The sequence below is a fragment of the Puma concolor genome, chromosome D4 (genome assembly GCF_028749965.1).
Source record: "Puma concolor isolate L17-30 chromosome D4, mPumCon1.1.hap2, whole genome shotgun sequence".
NCBI lineage: Eukaryota > Metazoa > Chordata > Mammalia > Carnivora > Felidae > Puma > Puma concolor.
The window spans coordinates 1,281,405-1,304,302 of NC_141679.1; the positions used below are offsets into that span (position 1 = coordinate 1,281,405).

The following is a 22,898-nucleotide window of genomic DNA, read 5'->3' on the forward strand; positions in this document are numbered from 1 at the left end:
CCTCTTCTGACCTCTGTGCATGAGAAATGTACCATGGGTCCCTTCTGTGGCATCGGGGACTTCAAATGCTGTAGCCACTCCCAAGCCCACTCCTCCCAGAGTGCAGAGCTTGTCGGGGAACCGTAAGGAGACATGGTCAGCATTTCGGGTGGTCAGCTGTCTGGAAACGGAGTGTAGAGTGAACCCCTGTGCCTGGAGGTGTGCAAAGAGAGGGCAGATCTCCCACTGCAGGGATGTGATGGGGGGGCATCAGGCACTGCCTGTAGGTTGGGGGTGTGTGACATTTGGGTCTGGGTCTCCCTGGGAATCTGTGCAGCAGCAGCCCCCCCCAACCGTGCCAGAGGCTCTCACCCCTGCGGCAGGCACGTCAGTCTGGCTGTGGGCTGACACAGCCCCTGCCTGCCTGCGGCTTGCTTTTGCCACGTGCGGGCCCAGCTTGGGCCAGTCTCCCACACGTCAGCTCCTCCTGCTCCACCACTCGGTGGTCCTGGGAAAGGGGGTCAGAAGTACCACCCTGCATCCATGCTCTGTAGATGGGGAAGCTGGGATAGCTTCAGATGATGTGGGCCTTCCCTAGACGCTGAGCCATAGAGTTAAGAACTGGCACTATTGATGCAGGACCTCGTGAGGCCCTTGTATCGTCGGATTTGGTGGGGAGTCCTTCAGGTGTATAAAGATGACAGGTGAGATGGTAGTGACATCAGGTGTGCAGAGATGACCCGTGACAGATTGGCACTGTCAGGTGTTAGAAGTGACAGGTGGCACAGGTGATGGCCATCAGGTGTGCAGAGGGTGGGGCAGTGCCCCAGGTTCTGGAGCAGGTGTCTCCAGGGACCTGAGAGGTGTCAGGCTGAACCCTCCTCCCTTCCCCGAGTCATTGGGTGTCTCCTAACAAGAAGTGGGGTCAGGGCCTCCTGGAGTGTTTATAGTTTTCCTGGCTGCTGAGCACATGCGGTGCATCCCCCTGCCCTGGGTGGGGGGCTTCCCTTCCACTGATCCAGTTCGGCTGGAGGGCACCTGCTCCTGCCCTTGCCCTCTGCACTGACCCAGTAACGACTCTGACGTTTCTACAGCAGAATCATCTTTGAGCCAAGTGACAACCTCAGGTTTGCCCCCGGCGCCAGGTGCCCCCCAGGTAAGGAGTGTTCTCCCAGGCACCTGGCTGGTGGGGTTTCCTCTCTGCTGCTGTGTGGTGGAAACTTCTCCTTTCCGCTCCTTGTCCAGGATGCCCCTGCTTCTGCCTTCCCTGCACTCCTGGAGCCCGCAGACCAGAGCAGTGGGGTCCCGGGGGAAACTTCAGCCAGGCCCACCCCGGGGATGCAGACGGAGGACAGCCGGGCCAGCCACCTGCAGACGCAGGGCACTCTGGCCACAGGGTCCCCACAGAAGCATCCAGGGCAGCAGGACGGCAGCTCACCAGCCAAAACTGTGGGCCGGTTCTCGGTGGTCAGCACGCAGGACGAGTGGACCCTGGGCTCCCCCCACAGCCTGCGGTACTCGGCGCCGCCAGACGTGTACCTGGAGGAGGCCCCCCACAGCCCCGACATGAAGCTGGCCGTGCGGAGGGCGCAGACAGCCTCCTCCATCGAGGTCGGCGTGGGCGAGCCTGTGTCCAGCGACTCCGGGGACGAGGGTCCGCGCAGGCGGCCCCCTGTGCAGAAGCACGCCTCCCTACCCAGCAGCAGTGGCGTGGCCAGCGACTTCGTGAAGAAGGCCACCGCCTTCCTGCACAGGTCCCCACGGGCTGGCTCCCCGGGCCCGGAGACGCCCGGCAGGGTGGGCGTGAAGGTGCCCACCATCAGTGTGACCTCCTTCCACTCCCAGTCGTCCTACATCAGCAGCGACAACGACTCGGAGATCGAGGACGCCGATATCAGGAAGGAGCTGCAGAGTCTGCGGGAGAAGTAGGTCCTGAGAAGTGGCTGCAGGGGGGGCGGGGAGCGGTGCTGCCTGTGCTGCGGACCCTGGTCTCCTGCGGTAGCTCTCACTGGGCTCACTGTCTCCCCCAGCGAGTGTGACTTGCTCCACATTTTGGGGACACTGCGCAGAAGTGGCAGATACTGGAGAGAAGTCTCACAGGCTTCTGCCGTCCCATAAGTCCTTCTGCTGGGTTGTGCAAGCCCTGGGGAGAGAGAGCAACACATTACCTCAGCATTCCTGCCCCGGCCCCGCCCCACTCTCCTCCCACCTGCGGCGGCCACACCCCACCCCCAACCTGCCGAGGCCCCGCCCCACTCTCCTCCCACCTGCGTCGGGCCCCACCCTACCCCCCAACCTGCCGAGACCCCGCCCCACTCTTCCCACCTGCGGCCCCACTCTCCTCCCACCTGCGGCCCCATCCCACCCCTGACCTGCCAAGACCCCGCCCCACTCTCCTCCCACCTGCGGCGGCCCCACCCCCGACCTGCCCCGGCCCCGCCCCACTCTCCTCCCACCTGCCTCGGCCCCACCCCACCCCCAACCTGCCGAGACCCCGCCCCACTCTCCTCCCACCTGCGGCGGCCCCACCCCACCCCCAACCTGCCGAGGCCCCGCCCCACTCTCCTCCCACCTGCGTCGGGCCCCACCCCCCCATCTGCCGAGGCCCCGCCCCACTCTCCTCCCACCTGCCTCGGCCCCACGCCCCCAACCTGCCGAGGCCCTGCTTTACTCTCCTCCCACCTGCGCCCCCCCCTTGCCTCACCCTCCCCCACTCGCCCCAGCCACTGAGTTGGGCCCAGCCATAGGAGACCTGCCGACAGCCGCCACTAGATTTGGAGGCACGCAGGGAGGTGCCTGACCCAGTGACAGTGTGTCCTTGTGGGGCGTGTGGGGGTCTCCTCTGTACACTCTCACTTGGGGGTGGTCGCCCTGGGAGCCTGCGGGCCGCAGGAGTAAGGGGAACCAAGAGGCAGCCGCCCTCTCTGGGGTGGGGGGGGGGCTGTGTAGGGGTGGGGAAAAGGAGGGCGCCGGGCCTGGGGTGGGGGTGGGGTGAGTTGCAGAGGTTCCTCCAAGAGAGGAATTTGGGTAGTCTGAGGAAGGGAAATCAGGGCTAACGAGTCTAGGCTCTTGCCTGGGAAGGGGCCCTGGGCTTTGAGGCACCTGCTGCAGGCCCTAGGGCAGGATCCTCAGATTGGGGGTCTCCCTAGGTCCTCCTGAGGCATCCCCCTGCCCTTCAACAGTGTCACCTCAAAATATCACCCCTTCAGAAGCTAACTTGATGCAACAGCACTTTGCTGGCTAGGGTCATCTTTCTGAGGTCTGGCAGGCATTGAAGATAGTGAAATCAGAACTTGCTTCCTGTTGTCCAACCATGCAGCAGAAGATGGGTCAGGGCTGTGGCTGAGGGGCTGGGCCCCTGGCCTGGGCAGCCACGCCCATCGTACATCTGAGGGGCTGGCATCAGGCCCAGAGGGGCTGGCATCAGGCCCAGATGGCATGCAGGCGGGTGAGTGGGCAGGTGAGCAGTGGCTGGCGGCTGGGCCAGCGGGTCCCCAAGGGAGGGTCCTTCTCTGGCTTGTTTGAGAAACTTCCCTTGCCCACAGCTAGTAATTGCACCTGTGTCTTCATGGCAGCCTCACACCCGTGTGGCCAGGGGGTGGTGGTGTCTGTGCTGGGAGTCCCCACCCTTGCTCACGTGGGCATGCTCTCATCTGTGACGCCTCTCCTGCGGTTTCCCCACTCAGAGGAGGTGCCATTTATTTGCTGGAAGGGCTGAGGCAGCCTCTCAGTTCTGAATGCCGATCGTTTGCGCTTCCTTTGGGCTTGGGTGTCGGGTTTGTACTGCGAGCATAAACGTGTGGGGTTGTTCGTGTCCCGCTCCCCAGCCACTCAAAGTGGCAGCGTCACGAGTCAAGACACCTGAACCCTCGAATCCTTTCGGGCTCTTCCTCTTGGTGGTGTTGGGGGTGTTCATGCAGGAGACCCCCGGTGGGGCCCACTTGGTCCTGATGGAGACCCAAAGTCTTCAGTGCCCCTGTTTCCTCGACGTGGTCCATCTGTCCTCGAGCCCCACTGCTCACACCCTTGCCGTGCCCTGAGGGCTCTCCTGGATGGGCCTATGTGCTGGAACCGAGCAGGGTGCCCACCCGCCCTCCATCCCCTCCTGCAGGCACCTGAAGGAGATCTCGGAGCTGCAGAGCCAGCAGAAGCAGGAGATCGAGGCCCTGTACCGCCGCCTGGGCAAGCCGCTGCCCCCCAACCTGGGCCTCTTCCACACGGCCCCTCCCGCCGGCCGGAGGAGGAAGAGCAGGAGCAAGCTGAAGGCAGGGAAGCTGCTCAACCCGCTGGTGCAGCAGCTCAAGGTCGTGGCCTCCAGCACAGGTCTGTGCCCTCCCGGCTCTGGCAGGCTGGGGCCGGGACCCGAGTGGGGCAGGCAGGAGGCAGGCGCCCGCACCCAGAAGAGCACTTCTTCGACCTCCTTTCACTGGAGCGGGAAGCCTTTGTAGGTGTGAAGGGCCGGGGTGTCGCCGGGCCCACCCTGAGTGCGCAGGCCTGCTCTGGGGCCATCAGCCGCCTGGGGACTCGTGTACGAGGCAGGAGGCGGTTCAGGGTCTCTCCCCCTCAGCCCACCTCCCTGCAGGGTGCCACCTGGCTCGGGGTGTTTCCTCTGGCCATTTCTCAGGCACCGGTCACCTGCTGAAAGTGAGGGTGGAGCAGCTGCCTTTTGGTGGGGGGGGGGGGGGGATGGGGAGGACACCCGGGCACCGAGGGTGTGCTGGAAACCCAGTGAGTTGGGATCCCCGGTGTGTGCCAGGTGGGAAGCCAGCCGAGAGCGGAGTGTGAGCCCACCCTCTCGGTATCACGGATAACCCACGGGGTGCGTGTCCGTGAACTGCAAGAAGAGTTACACAAATTACACGAATTCCAGGATGATTCCTAAAGCCAAGTGGAAACTAGTCAGAGTGAGCAGGTCGTACAGGCCTCTTGAGCCCTGGTGTGCCTCTCCTGATGTGCCGTGATCCTTGCACGGCGATGGCGACTGGTGGAGGCTGTGGTCATTTTCTCTGATCTTCCTGACGCCCGCGCTCTGGTGACCGGGCCACGTGCCCAGTGCCTGCAGGGACTCCACTTCCCCAAGGTCACCCAGCAACGAGCAGGGAGGACAGATGCACCCCGCGCTGGCTGGTCTGACCCGCAGCGCCTCACTGTGCCTGTCACCCCTTATTCCCCTCAGGTCACTTGTCAGACTGCAGCAGAGCCCCTCCTGCTAAGGACCCTGCCCAAGCCGGGGCAGGGCCCGAAGCAGCTTCAGACCCGTGTGGGAAGGCAGTTCAGACCCAGCAGCCTTGCTCGGTGCGGGCCTCCCTGTCTGCAGACATCTGCTCCGGCTTAGCCACTGACGGAGGCGGAGCGCATGGCTCAGGTGATTCCCAGCTTGCCCGTCTCTGAGCATGCGCTAGCTGCGTAGGGCCCCTGTGGTGTCAGAGGGGCATGAGCGGCGGCAAGGGCCGCCCACAGCCTCTCGAGGATAAAAACCAGTAGAGGTAGCCTTTGAGTAAAGACAGTGGGTAGCCCACCCATCATCGAGTCTCGCTGTGTAAGGCTCAGAGGGAGGCGTGCTCTGCTAGAGCCGGCCCGGGGAAGGCGCCAGGACCCCCTGGTCACGTGTGGGGTGCGTGCTCTGCGCCGGTTCCCAGGCCCCCGCCTGCCCTGCCCCGCCCCGCTGCCCACTACACACGGGTCCTTCCGTCAGGAGGGACGGCTAGGGGGATGAGGGCACGGCCCCTCGAGCTGGGAGTCCGCCTTGAGGAGGAAATGCTCGTCACCTCGGCCGTGGGCGCAGTAGCCGCGTGAGGAGGGGCTCCGTCCCCGCCATCTCTGTCCAGAGAAGTCGCAGTGACGGCTGCTGGCGCCCACCCCCGCCCGCCCGCCCCGCACGCTCTCCCAGGGTCCGCTTCTCTTGTGCTCCAGCGGTGCCTCCTCTCCATTACGTGGTCGGCGGCTGTGGTCCTCCGGGCTGGGCTAGGTGGAGCCGTGGATGCTAAGTGACGAGGCTGATGTGGCTGGTGGTGTGTAGCAGGAATCCCAGAGACTGTACTTGATGCCTGTCTCTTTGTTTTCTTCCCTCTATATTCATTTGCAGGCTGGACGGTTTACCACCCAACGTCTGAGAGACTGACCTATAAGTCTAGTAGCAAACCTCGCGCTCGATTCCTCAGTGGACCCGTGTCTGTGTCCATCTGTCTGTATTTGTTCTTTGTATTTTATCACCTCCTGGCCCTTGGTTTCTCCCCGCCCCTCCCTGTCTTCATTGCCTTCCATACATTCTGTAGGCTGCCTCCCCCTCCCCACTGAAGTCACCTACTTAATATCAAACACAGACCCCCGCCCGCACCCACCCTCTCGGCCCCAGAAAGCGCCAGTGCATGCCCTCGGCTCATGGCCGGCACTAAAAGCATGTGCGGCGGCTTGCCCACTCCTGGCCTCGGGCACCTGGCCCCCCGGACCCCCAAAGCGCTCTGCATTTTTCTCCTCACTGGTTTGTTTAACTTATTTTTTATGTTGGACGTAGTTTTATTTCTGTTGCGATTGTGGTGCACATATACGTCCGCTGTCCCCAGTTCCAGTGACAACAAAAAGACAACCCTGGCCTTCTCTAGACGCATGGTGTGTTTCACACGTGTCTGGATTCTGAAGACATGCATGTAGTGAGCGGAGACAGTTCTAGAAGGTCACTGGAGGGTGTAACTTTTGTGCGAGGGCCACAGCACAGCACTCTTTGCTGTTGCCCCACCCCCATGCCCTGCATGTGCAAAGGCTGAGAGAAAGGTGCTCCAGCTAGGTCGGCCCACCCCTCCCTCCACTCCGCTCACCTTGGGAACCCATCAGCGTCCCCAGAAAGCCCCAGCCTCCGCTGTGGCTGTCTCTCTGGCCTGGCCCCTCCTGGTCTCTAGCTGGAGCACTTTACTTGGTGTGCCCTCTCCTCCCACGGCCCTCAGACACGAAGTCAGCTACCCAGCTCCTCAGGGCTGTGCTCACCCAAACCTCCGTCCCGGTCACCCTCTGGCTCCTGGGATGCCCTGCTGGCACCCAGGATTCCTGTCCGGGAAGGGAGTATCTGCTCAGGGCCGTCCAGAATTACTTCATCCCTTGGAACAACTGGAAAATGAATCCAAAGCTGTGGGGTTTTCAGGTTTTTGTTTCTGAACACAAAAATTAAGCTTTCTATCAAATGGAAATGGTGGAAATGCCGGTTTGGGGCACGTGGCTTTTTGCTGGTACAATAAAGATACATTGTGTTTGTCAGGACCTGAGGCCACGTCCACAGTGGGCATTTGTCCCCATCAGAGGGGCCATGTCACCCTCCCCCAGGCAGGACAGGGTAGAGGCACAGAACCTCCTAGAGATTCCCAGGGACTGTTTAGTAACAGGTGCCCCACCCGAGCTGCTGGTTGGTTTTGAGCTGGTGGTGGGCAGGGGTGGGCAAGGTCTGAGTGCATCCTGCTCCCTGTATCACTTGCTGGCTCTTTTCTGTCCCAGTGTGCGTGGCTGTCTCCTGAGACCATGGCATCAGGGCACATGGGTCCCCAGGCATCTCCCGGTCACATGACTGACCGCGGCCTGCTGGGAACATGTGGGTCGGACACAGGAAGCAGGTTAGAGCAGGTGGTGCTTTCCCTGGGGTCCCCTGGTGTGAGTGATCAAGTGCCACATGCTCCTTCAAGGTTTGTGCCCACATGGTCCTGCATTCATTTTTAAGAGTTTTCATTTGTTTTACTGTTATTATTCCAAGATAAAAAAAAAAAATGGGGAGGCACAGCAAGGACAAATGGTCTAGCTTTAGTTTCCGTCTCTGTGGCTAAGAGGAAAGGGACATGTGAGGCATGGCTTGGTGGCACACGGGGCTCCTGGCCTGGGTGGACCTGATTTTAGGTGGTTGGGCCCAGTGGCCTTGCTGTTTTCACAACAGCCCTCTGCAGGCACGCCTTGGCTGAGCTCTTTGCTGTCCTGGCCACGGTGTGGCCCCCACAGGCCCTGGCCCTGGGGGCATGTGAAGGTGTGTCCTTCCACGCCCAGTGCCCTGGTGTCCGCCCAGCCTGCCAGCCTACTCCTGGAGCTGGAGCTGGCTGGTTCCTGGGTTACTAGGGAGCTGGGAGGCCTGAGGAGACCACAGGCACCTGTGAAAGTCTGGAGGAAAAAGTCTGGTCGCGGCCCTGAGGGCTGAGAGGTGGCAGAGAGGAGGTCTGAGGCGAGGGCTGTGGGAAGACCCTGAGGGTGGGGCCCGCTCTGGGGGCCTGGTCCTGGAGTCCAGGTCGGCAGCAGGGGGAGGGCTGCAGCTGTGGGCTCATCTGGCCTGACCTGCAGGAAGAGATGAAGGCTAGAGGTTTTCTGTTTGCCGCCTTGCACCGAATAGGAGACCAGGCTCTAGGAAAACAAAATCTTGGTTAAGTTCTGAAGTACACAAAGAAGGTCCCCGATTGTGTGACACTCAGAGACCACGAGAGCATCCAGGCTGGGTCAGAGATGAGCAGGGGTGGAGGCGCAGGCAGCTGCAGGTGACTAGGAGGGGACCCCTCATGGGACAGGCATTCAGCCCCAGGACGGAGAGCACGCAGAGAGCGAATCCTGGGCGCTGCCTCGGGTGGGCACGTGGACAGGCCCGCCGTTGGGAGGGAAGGGCCCACGGTAGCACAGACGGGGTGAAGCCCTGGGCAGACCCCTCCTTGTGGCCAATGGAAGGTTTGGGGAAACTCAGGGAGCACGTTTTGGGATTCAGAGGCTGTGGTCGGGTCGCAGCAGTGTCTGGGGTCAGAAGCTGCTGTCAGACCTGTTGGCCCTCCTTCTCTCTGGCTCCAGTCCACGTGGCTGGATTAGGTGCCGATGCTTCTGGAGCCTCTCTGCACACAGACCTTTGGGGTCTGCTTTGTTATGTTCTCACGTGTCCCATCAGCCTGTCATCCGTGCCACAGCAAGTCTGTCTCCGGGACACCCGAGGAGGCTGCCACTGCGTGGCTGCCAAGGCCCTGTCCTCACCCTTCCTGGGGGGACCTGCTGCAGGGGTGTGGGAGAGGGCCTTCGGGCAGGGGAGGGCAGCCGAGAAGGAGGCCACCCCCCATGGAGGCCTCCCCAGGCTGGACTGTCCCTGGGGCCGTCACCCCAGGGCAGGGCAGAGCTGGGATGCGTCCCATTTCATGCTTCAAGGACAAGTTTTGGCACTTTGCTCAGCGGTGCGAGGACTTGGTGGCTCATTCCAAAGGAGCCCTGAGTGGCATTTTGGTGCTGGTTGCTCATTTTGTTTCCGGTGCCAGATCCAAATGTCTAACGCCACTGGTCTGGGGGAAGGACCCGTGGGTGGGAGGCATGCCTCTCGTCATGTGGCAGGCAGGGGCTGCTGTCCCCGAAGCTCCCTGTGAGCCTCATCGGTTGTCTGAATGCTGTGGTAAAAAGCAAGTGTGGTGATGGCCACTGGGCTGGCCCACTTCTTAAGAGATCTGTCCGTGGCAGATACCTTTGAGGCATCCGCCTGGAAGCCCAGTGAGGGTGTGGATGCTGGCAGGGCTGGTTGTCCTTGCCTGGGGAGGGATTTGGCAGGGGCGGGGGGGAGGGGGGGAGGGCTTCCTGAACGAGGCCTGGGCACTGCATGAGACTCCTGGCCCGGTGGGGTGTGTGTGCAGCATGAGGACAGGACATGGTGTCATCCTGTGTGTTGCCCATTCAAAACCTGGGAGAACAGCTGGGAGAGGCCGCGTGGCTCTCCACCTCCACCCCTGACCACCCGGAAGCTTCTCCAAGTAGTTCTGGGGCCTTGAAGTTGGCTCTTCCCAAGACCTTGGCTAAGGACAGTAGTCCTGCAGGGAGGGGAGACCTGCCCTCATGCCCCCTGTGGGTTTCCTTTGGGTTCCATGTATCCCCAGCACCCTTGCAATGCTGCCTTGTAGCCTGATGGAGGGGAAGAGAGGAGGGCTGGGTGGAGGCACATTCGTCAGCCATCTGTGTGGTGGGCTTCAAGGGCAAGGCACTGGGGAGGAGACTCAGGGGACCCCCGAGGAGGGACAGGGCTGTGGTGTGAGTGAGGGCCGGTCATCAGACCTATGGCCTGTGCTTGGCCACACCGCTGCACTGCACTGGCTGCCATGACTCTGACGTGAAGGGCGCCGAATCCGGTCGGTCTTTGTTTAAAGGTTCACCTTGAGGGCAGGGAGTGTGCTCTGGTCCCTGTGGGCCGCGTCTAGTGAGGGTGTGGAGGCCTCTGTGGGCCAGTATTGCTCTCCAGTCCAAGCATGGTGTCTGGTGGCCAATGGCCTTGGCTCTGGGGTCCCAGCAAAGTCTGGGGCCCTGATGGCGGGCCCAGGCTTCCTCTGGTGGTTCCCGGCAGGCAGCTCCTGTGGCTGCCTGAGTGTTCCTGTCATGAGGATGGCGGGAATCAGCCCCGAAAGAATCCTCTTCTGTCAGGCTGTGGGGACCTGGCTGGCCAATTGATTCCATGTCCTGGTGCTGCAGAGACCCAGAGGGAGCTACAACCACAGGATCCAGACAGGGAAGTCTGTGCCTTAGCTGGGGCCCCGCACAGTCATAGAGCTTGGGACCCTCATTCCCTTGTGCTGTGGAGCCCCCCGAGGGCCCTGTGCTCCCAGTAGGGTTCCACGTCAGGACACAGACCAGCAAAGGCCCTTCACTGCTGCTACCAAGGGACGACTGGCCTGGACTACTCCTGCCCAGCCCTTTTGTTTTTATTTGCACAGTACAGACCCCACCAGAACATCACCTCCCTTTCTACCACATCAGCCTCTGAGCACACACGGGATAAACCAAAAAAAGGAACGACTCAGCTGGAGCCTGGGCCGACCTTTGTGCTCTGCTCACACCCAGAGGCGGTGGCGTCTTACCTTCCTCGGCAAGGGTGCAGGGCACCCTCAGGAAGTGTTCTGCTCTGGCAAGGGCCTGGGGCAGGAGCACAGACCCTCTGTGATAGCGCAGCCTTGCTGAGTGACCTTGGGGACTCCTGAGCTGTCCCATTGTGCCTGTCCAGCTCCCTGAAGGGCCAGCTTGTCTGCCCTCCAAGTGGGCACTGACCATCAAGTTGTGCCAGACACCACAGACAGCCCCTGGGACCGCAGGGCCTGGCGCTTAGTGGCGGTCTCATGACAAGCCTCACCCCGTTCTGGTGGACGTGGGCTACCAGGTGAGGCATCAGCGTTGCAGAAACTTGGGTCCAGCCCTGATTCCCACCTCTGTAGATAGGTGCCCTCTGTGTCCACCACTGGTCTGGTCAGGGAAGCCGCCTGGGATCTGGGATTGGCCTCAAACCTGCAAAACAATGTATCTTTTTGCACTTGGAAAACAAACCTCCCATGGGCCTAGCTTCCAGGCAAAGCCGGCGGCTCCACTGAGCTCTCCTGGCTGACTTTTAGTGGGTTTTCTGCCTCGATCTGCAGTGGGGCTGCAGAAGCCTTTTGTTTAAAAACCAAGTGGTATGCTTTGCTTTTTTTGTTTTTTGTTTTCTTTTTTTTTTTTTGAATACGCTTTGAAAGACACACTCACTTCTACCTGAAGCTTGGGGCCTGGTCCTGCACCTGAGCCCCTCGGCGAAGTTCACGTGAGCCCGCACACTGACTCGCGGTCACCCGGTTAGCCCAGGTGGCCAGTCCCCTCTCTGAATCGCTGGCCTCTGCTCCTCCTTGCACACTGATGACTTGTGCTTAGTGTGGTGGCCTGTCCCCCGTGTGTGCTGTCCTGCCTAACCCTGTGGTCTTGTGTCGTTTCTTCTTCCCTTGCAGGGTCTGCCCTGAAGCGTCTCTGTCTGGGCAAAGAGCACAGCAGTCGTAATTATCGGGTTTTTTACCCCTTGTCCGCTCTCCATCGCATGGGCTTTCATGTGGCTAGTGCGCATCGGGGGCTCCATGGCCGGCGGGCGGGCGTGCTTGCATCTGCTCCGCGCCCACCCACCCAGGGCACCGCTCTCCCTCGGCCTGGAGGGAAAGCGACCCGTGGGTGCCCCCTCGCGTCTCCATAGCTCCTAGAGTCTGCGTGTCCTGGCCGGTTGACATGCACTCTCCTTGCCCGGAATGTCCACACGTTACCAATCATTAATTGGCTCCTTTTCCAAAACCGTAGGAATGAGTGTGTCCTTGAAGTGCTAAAGATGAGTGTCCCCGAGGAGAGATGCCGGGATGAAATGGGTATCAGTCCACCTGGGCCGCCCACCACCCTCACCTTACACCATATTTTTTTTCCTCCTTTTTTCTTTTCTGGCTGAAACATTCATGTAGAAATAGCTCTGTGTATGTAAGATTCCATCACTAATGTTTAACTGTTTGTGTCTGTGCTTTTTCATTGCTAGCTACTGTGACTACATTTTGTAACGGCTTGTTTGAAGAGATGGTCATTATGCTGCTTTTTTGATGCGGAAAAATTTTAAATTGGCTTATGCAGAACTGCCAACCAGAAACTGTATGTTGCGGTGGGGTCAGGGCACAACTTAAAAAGAATTAAAAAGTCCCATTTTGGTCACCTAAAAGTAATCTTCCAGTGAAGTGGGTGAGTGTGATGTCTTCACCAAGCTCCACCTGAACCGCAGCCCCCAGGCCTTCCTGGCAGCTGGGCCTCCTGGTTCCTGCTCCACCCCACAGATGGCTCCGAACTTGGGGGCCCACGGTGGAAGGCTTTGAGTGTTTGTACCCTTTAGCAACACCTTCCCTACATGTGCTGGTGAGGAGAGGCACAGTTTTGTGTCTTAAATTCGAAACCGCTAAGCCACTAACATTCTTGCACAGGCATGCTGACGACCCAGCCTACTTAGCATTTTCCCTTTTCCCTCTGCTGGGTGGACCGCAGGAGCTGCCGTGGCCTGAGCGCTCAGCCTGTAGCATTGACACGTTTCCTTGGAGTCCTTGTGTTCGAGCGCAAAGGCCTTGGGATTTTGCCCCCAGTTTTCTGAGCCTCCTCACGTAGGAGTCTGGGGGTCCTAGGCAGCGTGGGCACAGAGTGGATGCTGAGTAAGCCTGCCAGCTGCTTGGGTCCTGTCCTCTGGCCCAGCTCAGAAGGGTGACAGCTGCCTAGCATAGCCTGGTCCCCTGTGGCCTGTGAAAATGTTCCAAAGTGTCTAAAACTGGCACGTGGGCCCCAAGATGCAGACCATCTCCTGAAGCAAGGTGTTGCCTGGCCTAAGCAAGACCACCGTATGAAAGACTGCAGCTGGCCGGTGGCGCTGTGTGCAGTGTCACCAACCTGGCATGTGTGTGCTTCCCCAGGGTCTTCCACCAGCAGCCTGGTCCCGGGCCCTGAGCCGGGCCCCCAGCCCACCTTGCACGTCCAGGCACAGGCGAACAACAGCAACAACAAGAGAGGCACCTTCACGGATGACCTGCACAAGCTGGTGGACGACTGGACGAGCAAGACGGTGGGGACCACCCAGCTGAAGCCCTCGCTCAACCAGCTGAAGCAGACTCAGAGGCTACACGGCATGGAGGCCCCGGCGGGCTGGTCCCCAGCCACTGGCGAGACACGGGCTGTAAGTGGGGCGCTGCGGGCACAGGCCACCCAGGCGGAAGAGACGGGGTGGGAGCGGCCCCCGGCGTCGGGTGCTAGTTCTGGCGCACCCAGCCTGTGTGGGGCGCAGTGAGGAACTGCCATCCGGTGCTGTGTCCTGCGATGCCTTCCTGTGACAGGGCTAGGCTGACTTGACAGCCTCCCTGGAAGAGCGTTCCCTTCTCGGTCTCGAGGAGCCTGTGCAAGATTGTGTGGCTTCTTCCTGAAGTGTTGAGCAAAGTTCACTGGTGAGCCCATCTGGCCTGGGAGTCCAGTTTTGGAATCAGGGAAGTTTCCCCTGTGACCTTTTATTTTGAAAAATTTCAAACATACGGAAGTGTCGGAAATTGCACAGTGAACTTTAGTTTGCCCCTGGCTGCATGCTGTGGCTGACATTTTGCTGTGTTTCTCACACATCTCTCCATCCCCTGAGGGTAAAGTTTTCCTTACGGATTCAATTTCTTTGATACTTTTAGTGCGATTGGATTTTTTGTTTTCTCTTTCTGTTAAGCCCTGCTTTTCTAACATTTGGTAGATACCTAAATTTACCTTAAGTTTTCAAATTAGTTGGCATGGAGCTGCTCATAATATCCTGTCTTCACAATTTGCAGTGATGTCTTATTTTTCACTTCTGATGTTGGTGAGTTCCCCCAGCCTCCTTGTGCAGCTTCCTTAGGAGTTCATAAATTTTATTAGCCTTCTCAAAGAAGTCGTTTTGGCTTTGATGGTATTCTTTATGTGTCACCAGTTTCTCTTCTTATTATCTCCTTCCTTATTTCTATGTTTGGGCTACTGTTTAAGTTCTAGAAAGTTTCTTGAGATGTGCAGGTAATTGATTACTGGTCTTTCCTGTTTAATAATATAGACATTCAATCTATAAAAATTTCTCCCGTGGTTCTAGCTGCGTCCTAAAGGTTTTGCTGTGCAGCATTACAGTCTGAACTATTTTGTAATTTCCACTGTGGTTTGAAGTAATATAGTTATTAATTTTCTCACTTTTTAGCCCAAGTGCACTGTGATAAAAGAACAAACTTCTGGTGTTTTTGGTCCTGTAAAATTTGCTGGGCCTGGCTCTTTGGCCCAGTTGTCAGTCAGTCTTGCCAGCAGCTGCCCCAGTGCTTGGGGCAGCTTCCGCATTCCTGCCACACACACTGTGCCCTGGCCTCCCTGTATCCTCTGAGTGGCGAGGGACAGTGGCTCCCTTCTGACAGCCGCAGTCCTGACTCCTCAAACCCACTCTCTGTTATCCTTTGGCAGAGTTGACAGCCCTGGAGGGTCTTTTCCCTGAGCCCCAATGGGCGAGAGTCTGCTTGGCTACCTGGACTCTAGCGCATGGAGTACCTGTGCAGGGCTGTGCCCCATCTGTCAGCTCGCTAAGCCCCTTGTTCTAATGGCTTAGATTCTTAACAGGATTTTTTAAAACATTTTTTTTTTTTTTACTGTGGTAAATCTATATAACATAAAATTTACCATTTTAGTCATTTTTAAGTGTTCAATTCGGTAGTATTCAGTACATACACAGCGGCGTGTGAACACTACCACTATCCGTTTGTATAACTTCATCGTCCGAAATAGAGAACTCATTAAGAAATAACTCTCCAGTCTCCACCTCTGGTCTGCTAGTTTTGCAGCCTATGTTAACTTTTTTTCTACTTTCTATGAATTTGACGACACTAAGCACCTCATTTAAGTGGAATCATACAGTATTTGCCCTTTGCTGTCTGGCTTATTTCACTTAGTACAGTGTTTACAAGGTCCAGTCATGCTGTAGCAGAACTTTACTCTTTTGGGGAAAGAAAAGTAGATGGGGAATATGATCAGTAATACTGTGGTGACCATTTTGTGATGTATATATATGTTGACTCATTATGTTGTATATGTTAAACTAATTTAATATTTTATGTCAGCTATACTTCAAAGTTTTTTTAAAAAGTCCTTCATTTTCCCCAATTTTTTAAATGGTAAAATACACGACATAAAATTTGCCATCTCAACCATCTTTAAGTGTCACTTGAAGTGCATTAAGCATTAATATTGTTGTTCAACCATCACCACCGTGCATCTCCAAAATTTTTTCATCTTGCAAAAATGAAACTCTGTCCTTATTGAAAAAGAACTCCCATTCCCCTCCGCCTTCCTCAGTCCCTGGAAACTAACACTCTACTTTCTGTCTCTATGGATTTGACTCCTGTTGGTCTCTCTATAAAGTGGGATCCTACACTACTTGTTTTTTTGGTCTGGCTTATTTCACGCAGCATAACGTCTTCAAGGTTCATCCGTCCTGTAAGTGGTGTCAGAATTTCCTTCCTTTTTAAGGCTGAGAACTATGCCAGTGTACGTTGATAACCACGTTTTGTCTGTTTATCTGTTGATGGACACTTGGGTTGCTTATACCTATTGGCTACTGTGAGCGATGCTGCCGTGAACATAGGTGTGCAAGTATCTCTGAGTCCCTGCTTTCAATTCTTTTTAAAGAATACCCAGAAGTAAAATCACTGGATCATATAATAATACTATTTGTAAATTTTTGAGGAATTGCAGACTGTTTCTAGTAGCTGTGCCACTTTACATTCCTGCCAGCAGTACAACAGGGTTCTAGTTTCTCCTCATCCTTGCCAATACTTTGTACTTTCAGGTTTTTTTTTTAAATAGCCATCCTGATACCACAGTGGTATCTCACTGTGGTTCTCACTAGCATTTCCCTAATGATCAGGGATTTGAGCCTTTTTTCATGTGCTTATTGGCCATTTGTACATCTTCCTTAGAGAAATAGCAGTTCAAGTCCTTTGCCCATTTCTTAATTATTTGTCTTTGTTATTAAGTTTTAAGGAGTTCTCTGTATATTCTGGATTTTAATCCCTCATCAGATATGTGATATGCAAATACTTTTTCTCATTCTCGGAGCTGTCTTTTTACTCTTTGGACAGTGTCTCTGGATGCACAAGTTTTTAATTTTCATGAAGACCAATTACCTGTTTTTGTTGCTCATGTCTTTGGTGTCATACCCAAGAAATTATTGCCAGATCCAATGTTGTGAAGCCTTTCCCCTCTTTCCTTCTAAGAGTTTAATAATTTTAGCTGTTATGTTTAGGCCTTTTATCCACTTTGGTGAATTTTTGTCTGTGGTGTTAGATAAGGGTGCAGTTTCATGCCTTTGCATGTGGGTAACCAGTTTCCCCAATACCATTTGTTGAAAAGACTATCCTTTCCCCATTGGATGGTCTTAGTACTCTTGTTGAATATGAATGGACTGTATTTGCAAAGGTTTATTTCTAGGGTCTCTGTTCTATTTTATTAGTGTATATGTCTATCCTTTTTCCAGTATCACATTGTTTTCATTTCTGTAGCTTTGTAGTTAAGTTTCAAAATCAGGGAAGTATGACCCTCCAACTTTGTTTTTCTTTCTCAATATTGTTTTGGTTATTGTGGGTCCCTTGAGAATCCATATGAATTTTAGGATGGGTTTTTGTATTTCTTAAAAAAAAAAATGCCATTGGGAATTTAGTAGTGATTGCATTGAATCTGTAGATCACTTTGGGTACTATTTGATGGTAACAGTGTAAGTCTTCCAATCCATGAACATGTGATGTCTTTCCATTTATTTATGTGTTTTTAAAAAAAAATGTTTATTTACTTTAGAGAGAGAGAGAGTGCATGAGTGGGGAAAGGGCAGAGTGAGAAGAGGACAGAAGATCTGAAGGGGGCTCTGTATTGACAGCAGAGATCCTGATGCAGGGCTCGAACTCCCAACCTGTGAGATCATGACCTGAGCTGAAGTCAGATGCTTAACCAACTGAGCCACCCAGGCACCCCTATTTATGTCTTAATTTCCTTTGGCAGTGTTTTGTAGCTTTCAGTGTGTAAGTCTTTCAACTCCTTGAAGTTATTCCTAAACATTTTATTACTTTTATGTTACTGTAAATGTAATTGTTTCCTTGATTTCTTTTCAGATTGTTCACTGTTAGTGTATAGAAATGCAGCCGACTTTGTACCCTGCATCTTTGCTGAATTCATGGATTAGTTTTGTATGTGTGTGTTCTTTAGGGTTATCTACTTATAAGATTATGTCATCTCTGAACAAGGATCATTTTACTTCTTCCTTTCCAGTTTGGATGCCTTTTTTTTTCCTTGCCTAATATCTCTGGCTATAGTTTTTAATATTATATTGAACAGAAATGGAAAAAACAGGTATCTTTTCTTGTTCTTGACTTTGGAGGAAAAGCTTTCAGACTTTCACCATTAAGTATATGAGTATATACTGTTAGCTGTGGGTTTTCATATATGGTCTTTATCGTATTGAGGGAGTTCTATTCTGTTCATAGTTTGTTGAGTGCCTTTATCATGAAAGAGAGTTGGATTTTGTCAAATACTTTTTCTGCATTAATTGAGAGGATTGTAGGTTTCTTTATCCTTCATCTTGTTAATGATGTATTACATGGATTTTTATGTTAAACCACCATTGCATTAATTCCTAGGATAAATCCCACCTGGTCGTGGTGTATATACTCCTATTGTGCTACTGAATTAAGTTTGCTAATGTTTTATTGAGGATTTTTGCATCAATATTCATTGGGGTATCAGTCCATAATTTTCTTGTGATGTATTTATCTGGCCTTAGTGTCAAGATAATGCTGGTCACAAAAAATAAGTTTATTCCTATTCAACTTTTGGAAGAGTTTGAGAAAGATTGCTGTTAATTCTTCTTTAAAAGTTTGGCTTCTCTTTGTTGAGGTTTTTGATTACTAATTCAGTCTCATTACTTGTTACATGTCTAGTTCAGTTTTCTATTTCTTCTTGAATCAGCCTTGGTAGTTTCTGTGTTTCTAGGGATTTTTATATTTCATGTAAATATTTAGTTTGGTAGCTAAAACTTCGTCAGTTTGTTAATCTTTTCTAAGAACCAACTTTTGGTTTCATTTTTAATTCATTTGCTTTAATTTTTCTTTATGACCTCCGGTTCTCTTTTATATGGTATACAGTTATTGATTTAAAATTTTTAATGTAGGCATTTATAGCTATAAATTTCCTTCTGAGAACTTCTTTTGCTTTATCTCATAAATTTTTATGTGTTCTGTTTTCATTTGTCTCAGTTATTTTCTCATTTCCCCTGTGATTATGTCTTTGATCCTTTGGTTGTTTAAGTATGTGTTTCGTTTCTGCATATATGCCAGTTTTCTAGTAATTTTGTTGTTATTGATTTCTAATTTTATTCATTGTGTTAGAAAAGATACTTTGTATGATTCGGATCTTTTCAGGTTTGTACTGTATTTATATATTTTGTGTTTATTTTACTTATTAAGACTTGTTTTGTGGCCTAACATGAGGCCTATTCTGGGGATCTTTTACATACACGTAAAGAAAAGGAATTCTACTCTTGTTGGATAGTTTTGTTCGTGCTAATTGGCTTATGGGAGCTTCCTTAGGTCTGTTCTTAGTGATCTGTCCTGTTGTTCTTTATTAAAAATGGAGTATTAAAGTCTACAATGGCTAGTGTAGAACTGTCTTGTTTCTCCTTTCAGTTCTACATTTGCATCATATAATTTGGGGTGTGTTTTTAGATAAATATATACTTATAATTATTACCTCTTGATGGATCAAAACTTTTATCAATATACGATCTTCGTCTTTTCACGTAACCTGTTTTGACTTAAAATAAGTTTTGCCTGCAGTAAAGCGCCCACCCAGCTCTCTTTTTCTTTTTCCATCCTCTTGCTTGCAGCTTCTTTGCGTCTTTGCATCTAAAGTGCGTCTCTGGTAGATAGCACATAGATTGACCATCATTTTTAACTATTCTGCTACTCTCTGCTTATTAATCGGAAAAATTTTAAGCCTATTTACTTATTTTGAGAGACAAACACAAGCAGGGCGAGGGACAGAGAGAGAGGGAGAGAGAGAATCCAAAGCAGGCTCGGCACTTGACAGCGCAGAGCTTAATGCAGGGCTCAAACACATAAACTGTGAGATCCTGACCTGAGCTGAAACCGAGAGTCAGAAGCTTAACTGACTGAAAAAGCCAGGCACCCCTTAATTGGAAAATTTAATACATTTACATTTAAAGTAATTATGAATAAGGAATTATGACATTTAACTATTTGTTTTCTGTATGTCTTACAGGCTTTTATTTCTCAATCCTCCCATTATTGCCTTTAAAAAATTTAGTTGGTTCTTTTGTATTGTGTAACTTTTATTCCCTTCCTCTTTACTTTTTTTGGTATATATTTTAGTTGTTTTCTAATTGGTTCTCACAGGGATTACAATTAACACCTTAAACTTACAATGACCTAGTTTGAATAATACTTTGTTTCAATAGTATATAAACACTCTGCTCCTATACATCTCCATCTCTTCCTCTTTGTATTTTTCCCCCACTGTGTGCCCAATACGTGTGTGCCCAATAATGTAGATTTATTATTTCTGTATAGTGTATTTGCTTTTTAAATCACATAGGGAAAAAAGGAATTAAAACCACAAGTATAGTATATTTATGTAGTTACCTAATTTATTTCTTTATAATGGCTTCAAATTGCTGTGTATTATTCTCTCTCACTTTAGCATTCCTGGTTAGGCAGACTTTTTAGTAACAACTTCTCTTAGATTTTGTTTACCCGGGAGTCTTAGTTTCCCCTTCATTCTTGAAGAATCATTCTGTTGGATATAGAATTCTTGGCTGAAAGTCTTGTCTTTCTGAACTTCAGGTATTTTTTTTCTGCCCTCTCTCTCTTCTCTTGAGACTCCCATAATGTATACATTGGCTGGCTTAACAATATCACACAGATCCTTCAGGCTCTGTATATGTTTGTTCATTCCTTTTTCTTTCTGTTCCTCATACTGGGTAATTCCAACTTGATCTCAATGTTTGCTGTTTGCTCAATGATCTCAAGTTTGCTGATTCTTTATTTGCTACTCAAATCTGCTGTTGAGCCCCTCTAGTGGATTTTTAATTTTCAGTTCTGATATTTTTCAGTTCTGATATTTCTATTTGGTTCCTTTTATAATTTGTCTTTTTATTGATAGTCTCATAATGTTCTGCCTGATTTTCCTCATTTCAGTTTGTCCATGGTTTCCTTTAGATCTTTGAGCATATTTTTAAGTTTGCTTATTTATTTTGAGAGAAAGAGACAGCGCAAGCAGGGGAGAGGCAGAGAGAGAGAATCCCAAGCAGGCTCTGCAGTGTCAGCGCAGAGACCAATGTGGGGGCTTGAACTCCTGAACCATGAGATCGTGACCTGAGCTGAAATCAAGAGTCGGATGCTTTGGGAATGCAAGCTGGTGTAGCCACTCTGGAAAACAGTATGGAGGTTCCTCAAAAAACTAAAAATAGAACTACCCTACGACCCAGCAATTGCACTACTAGGCATTTATCCATGGGTTACAGGTGTGTTGTTTCGAAGGGACACATGCACCCCCACGTTTATAGCAGCACTATCAACAATAGCCAAAGTTATGGAAAGAGCCCAAATGTCCATCGATGGATGAATGGATAAAGAAAATGTGGTATATATATACAATGGAGTATTACTTGGCAATCAAAAAGAATGAAATCTTGCCATTTGCAACTACGTGGATGGAACTGGAGGGTATTATGCTAAGTGAAATTAGAGAAAGACAAAAACCATATGACTTCACTCATATGAGGACTTTAAGAGACAAAACAGATGAACAGAAGGGAAGGGAAACAAAAATAATATAAAAACAGGGAGGGGGACAAAACAGAAGAGACTCATAAATATGGACAACAAACTGAGTTACTGGAGGGGCTGTGGGAGGGGGGATGGGCTAAATGGGTAAGGGGCACTAAGGAATCTACCCCTGAAATCATTGTTGCACTATATGCTAACTAATTTGGATATAAATTTTAAAAAATAAAAAATAAATATTTGAAAGAGTCGGATGCTTAACTGACTGAGCCATCCAGGCACCCCTCTTTGAGCACAGTTAAAACATCCACTTTAAAGTCCTTAGTCCAATGTCTAGCCTTTCTCAAGGACAATTTCTGTTAATTTTTTCCTTTTAATGGGCTGTACTTTTCTGTTTCTCTGTATGATCTGTGATTTCTTGTTGAAAACTAGGCATTTGCATATTATAATTAATAACTCTGGAAATTAGATTCTCCTCTTTTCCAGTATTTGCTGGTTTTGTTTGTTGAAGGCTGAGGTTATATTAGCTTGAGATTTGCTTGAATATCAGGAGCTTAAACACCTCTCCCAGTCTTTACAGATTGGCTCAGGGCTAGGAGGACTCCTTGAACGCTTAGCCAGGCCATTTACAATTTGCCTATGCCTTCACTTTTGCTTGCATTGAATAGTGGTGAGAGCTTAGAGTTTTCTGAGTCGTATGTGTGTGTGACAGAGAGAGAGGGAGAGAGAGAGAGAGAGAGAGACAGTGTATTCTGCCTTGGACATGCACATGGCTCTCTAAATTCCCCAGCACACACATACTTTTCAGTACCCTCATTTCCCAAAGGAACTCTCTCCCATGCTTTTCTACTCAGGCTTTTAGGCAATCTATGTGTATCTTGTTTGTAATCTTTGGCCCCAAGCAACTGCAGATTTTTTTTTTTTAATTATTGTTTGTTTATTTTTGAGAGACAGAGAGATAGAGCATGAGCGGGTGAGGAGCAGAGAGAGAGAGGGAGACACAGAATCCGAAGCAGGCTCCAGGCTCTGAGCTCTCAGCACAGAGCCTGACGTGGGGCTCGAACTCACAGACCGTGATATCATGACCCGAGCTGAAGTCGGATGCCCAATCCACTAAGCCACCCAGGCGCCCCAACAACTGCAGATTTTTAAGTTGCCTTACGATGTTTTTGAGCAATACCTGCCACTTTTCTACCCTTAGAGAATTCCAAATATATGCAGACAGATATGTGCGTCTTGTGTCAGTCCTTCAGGTGGCCTTTACACAGGATATAATAGGCATACACAATAAATTGTGAGTGAGAGCTCTGCTCCCTCTGGAACCGAGGGCCAGGCTCCCACACTGGAAACACAGGCTGCCCTCTTCAAGGCAGTTGTAAAGCTAGGAAGCGGGGTGGGCCAGGGGCCAGTAAAAACACCACAGTGCTTTCCAGCTTCTGAATATTTGCTTTTTTCTTGATTTGTCTTTTACTTCTATTTCATTGCCATAAACCTTTAACTGTTTTCTGGAGTTCTGATAAAGTTATTTTCGATGGTTTCTGGTTGTCTTTTCACCATTTCTGTGAAGGCATGGAAGTTTGAAGCTGCCTACTCCTTCCTTTTCCTTATGTCATTCTTGCTGAGATTTGTGTGTTTTTGAATATTCTTTCAGTTATTGAAAGAGGAATGAAAAAAATTTCCCACTATGGTGTGGACTTGTATATTTCTTACTGCAGTTCTTTTGTATATATTTTGAGGGCAGGTTATCAGGTATGTTCATATTTAGATTTACTGTCTTCCTTGTGAATTGAACTTTTAATAGTATGATGTACC

The 22,898-nt window shown here is 51.4% G+C and overlaps 1 protein-coding gene across 10 annotated transcripts in view; it reads left to right on the plus strand.

Annotated features, from left to right (window-relative positions):
* The window catches only part of WNK2 (WNK lysine deficient protein kinase 2), a 134,250-nt gene that overhangs the window by 96,732 nt on the left and 14,620 nt on the right, over positions 1–22,898 (plus strand). For 4 of the 10 annotated variants that reach the window (XM_086684767.1, XM_086684769.1, XM_086684765.1 and 1 more), the window contains 7 exons: positions 1,074–1,135; positions 1,225–1,904; positions 4,091–4,302; positions 5,156–5,344; positions 6,065–6,163; positions 11,700–11,744; positions 13,173–13,432. In XM_086684767.1, coding sequence (XP_086540893.1) covers positions 1,074–1,135; positions 1,225–1,904; positions 4,091–4,302; positions 5,156–5,344; positions 6,065–6,163; positions 11,700–11,744; positions 13,173–13,432 — 1,547 coding nt within the window. The remainder of the gene's footprint in view (positions 1–1,073; positions 1,136–1,224; positions 1,905–4,090; positions 4,303–5,155; positions 5,345–6,064; positions 6,164–11,699; positions 11,745–13,172; positions 13,433–22,898) is intronic. The other 6 variants (XM_086684764.1, XM_086684766.1, XM_086684768.1 and 3 more) reach the window with 6 other exon arrangements.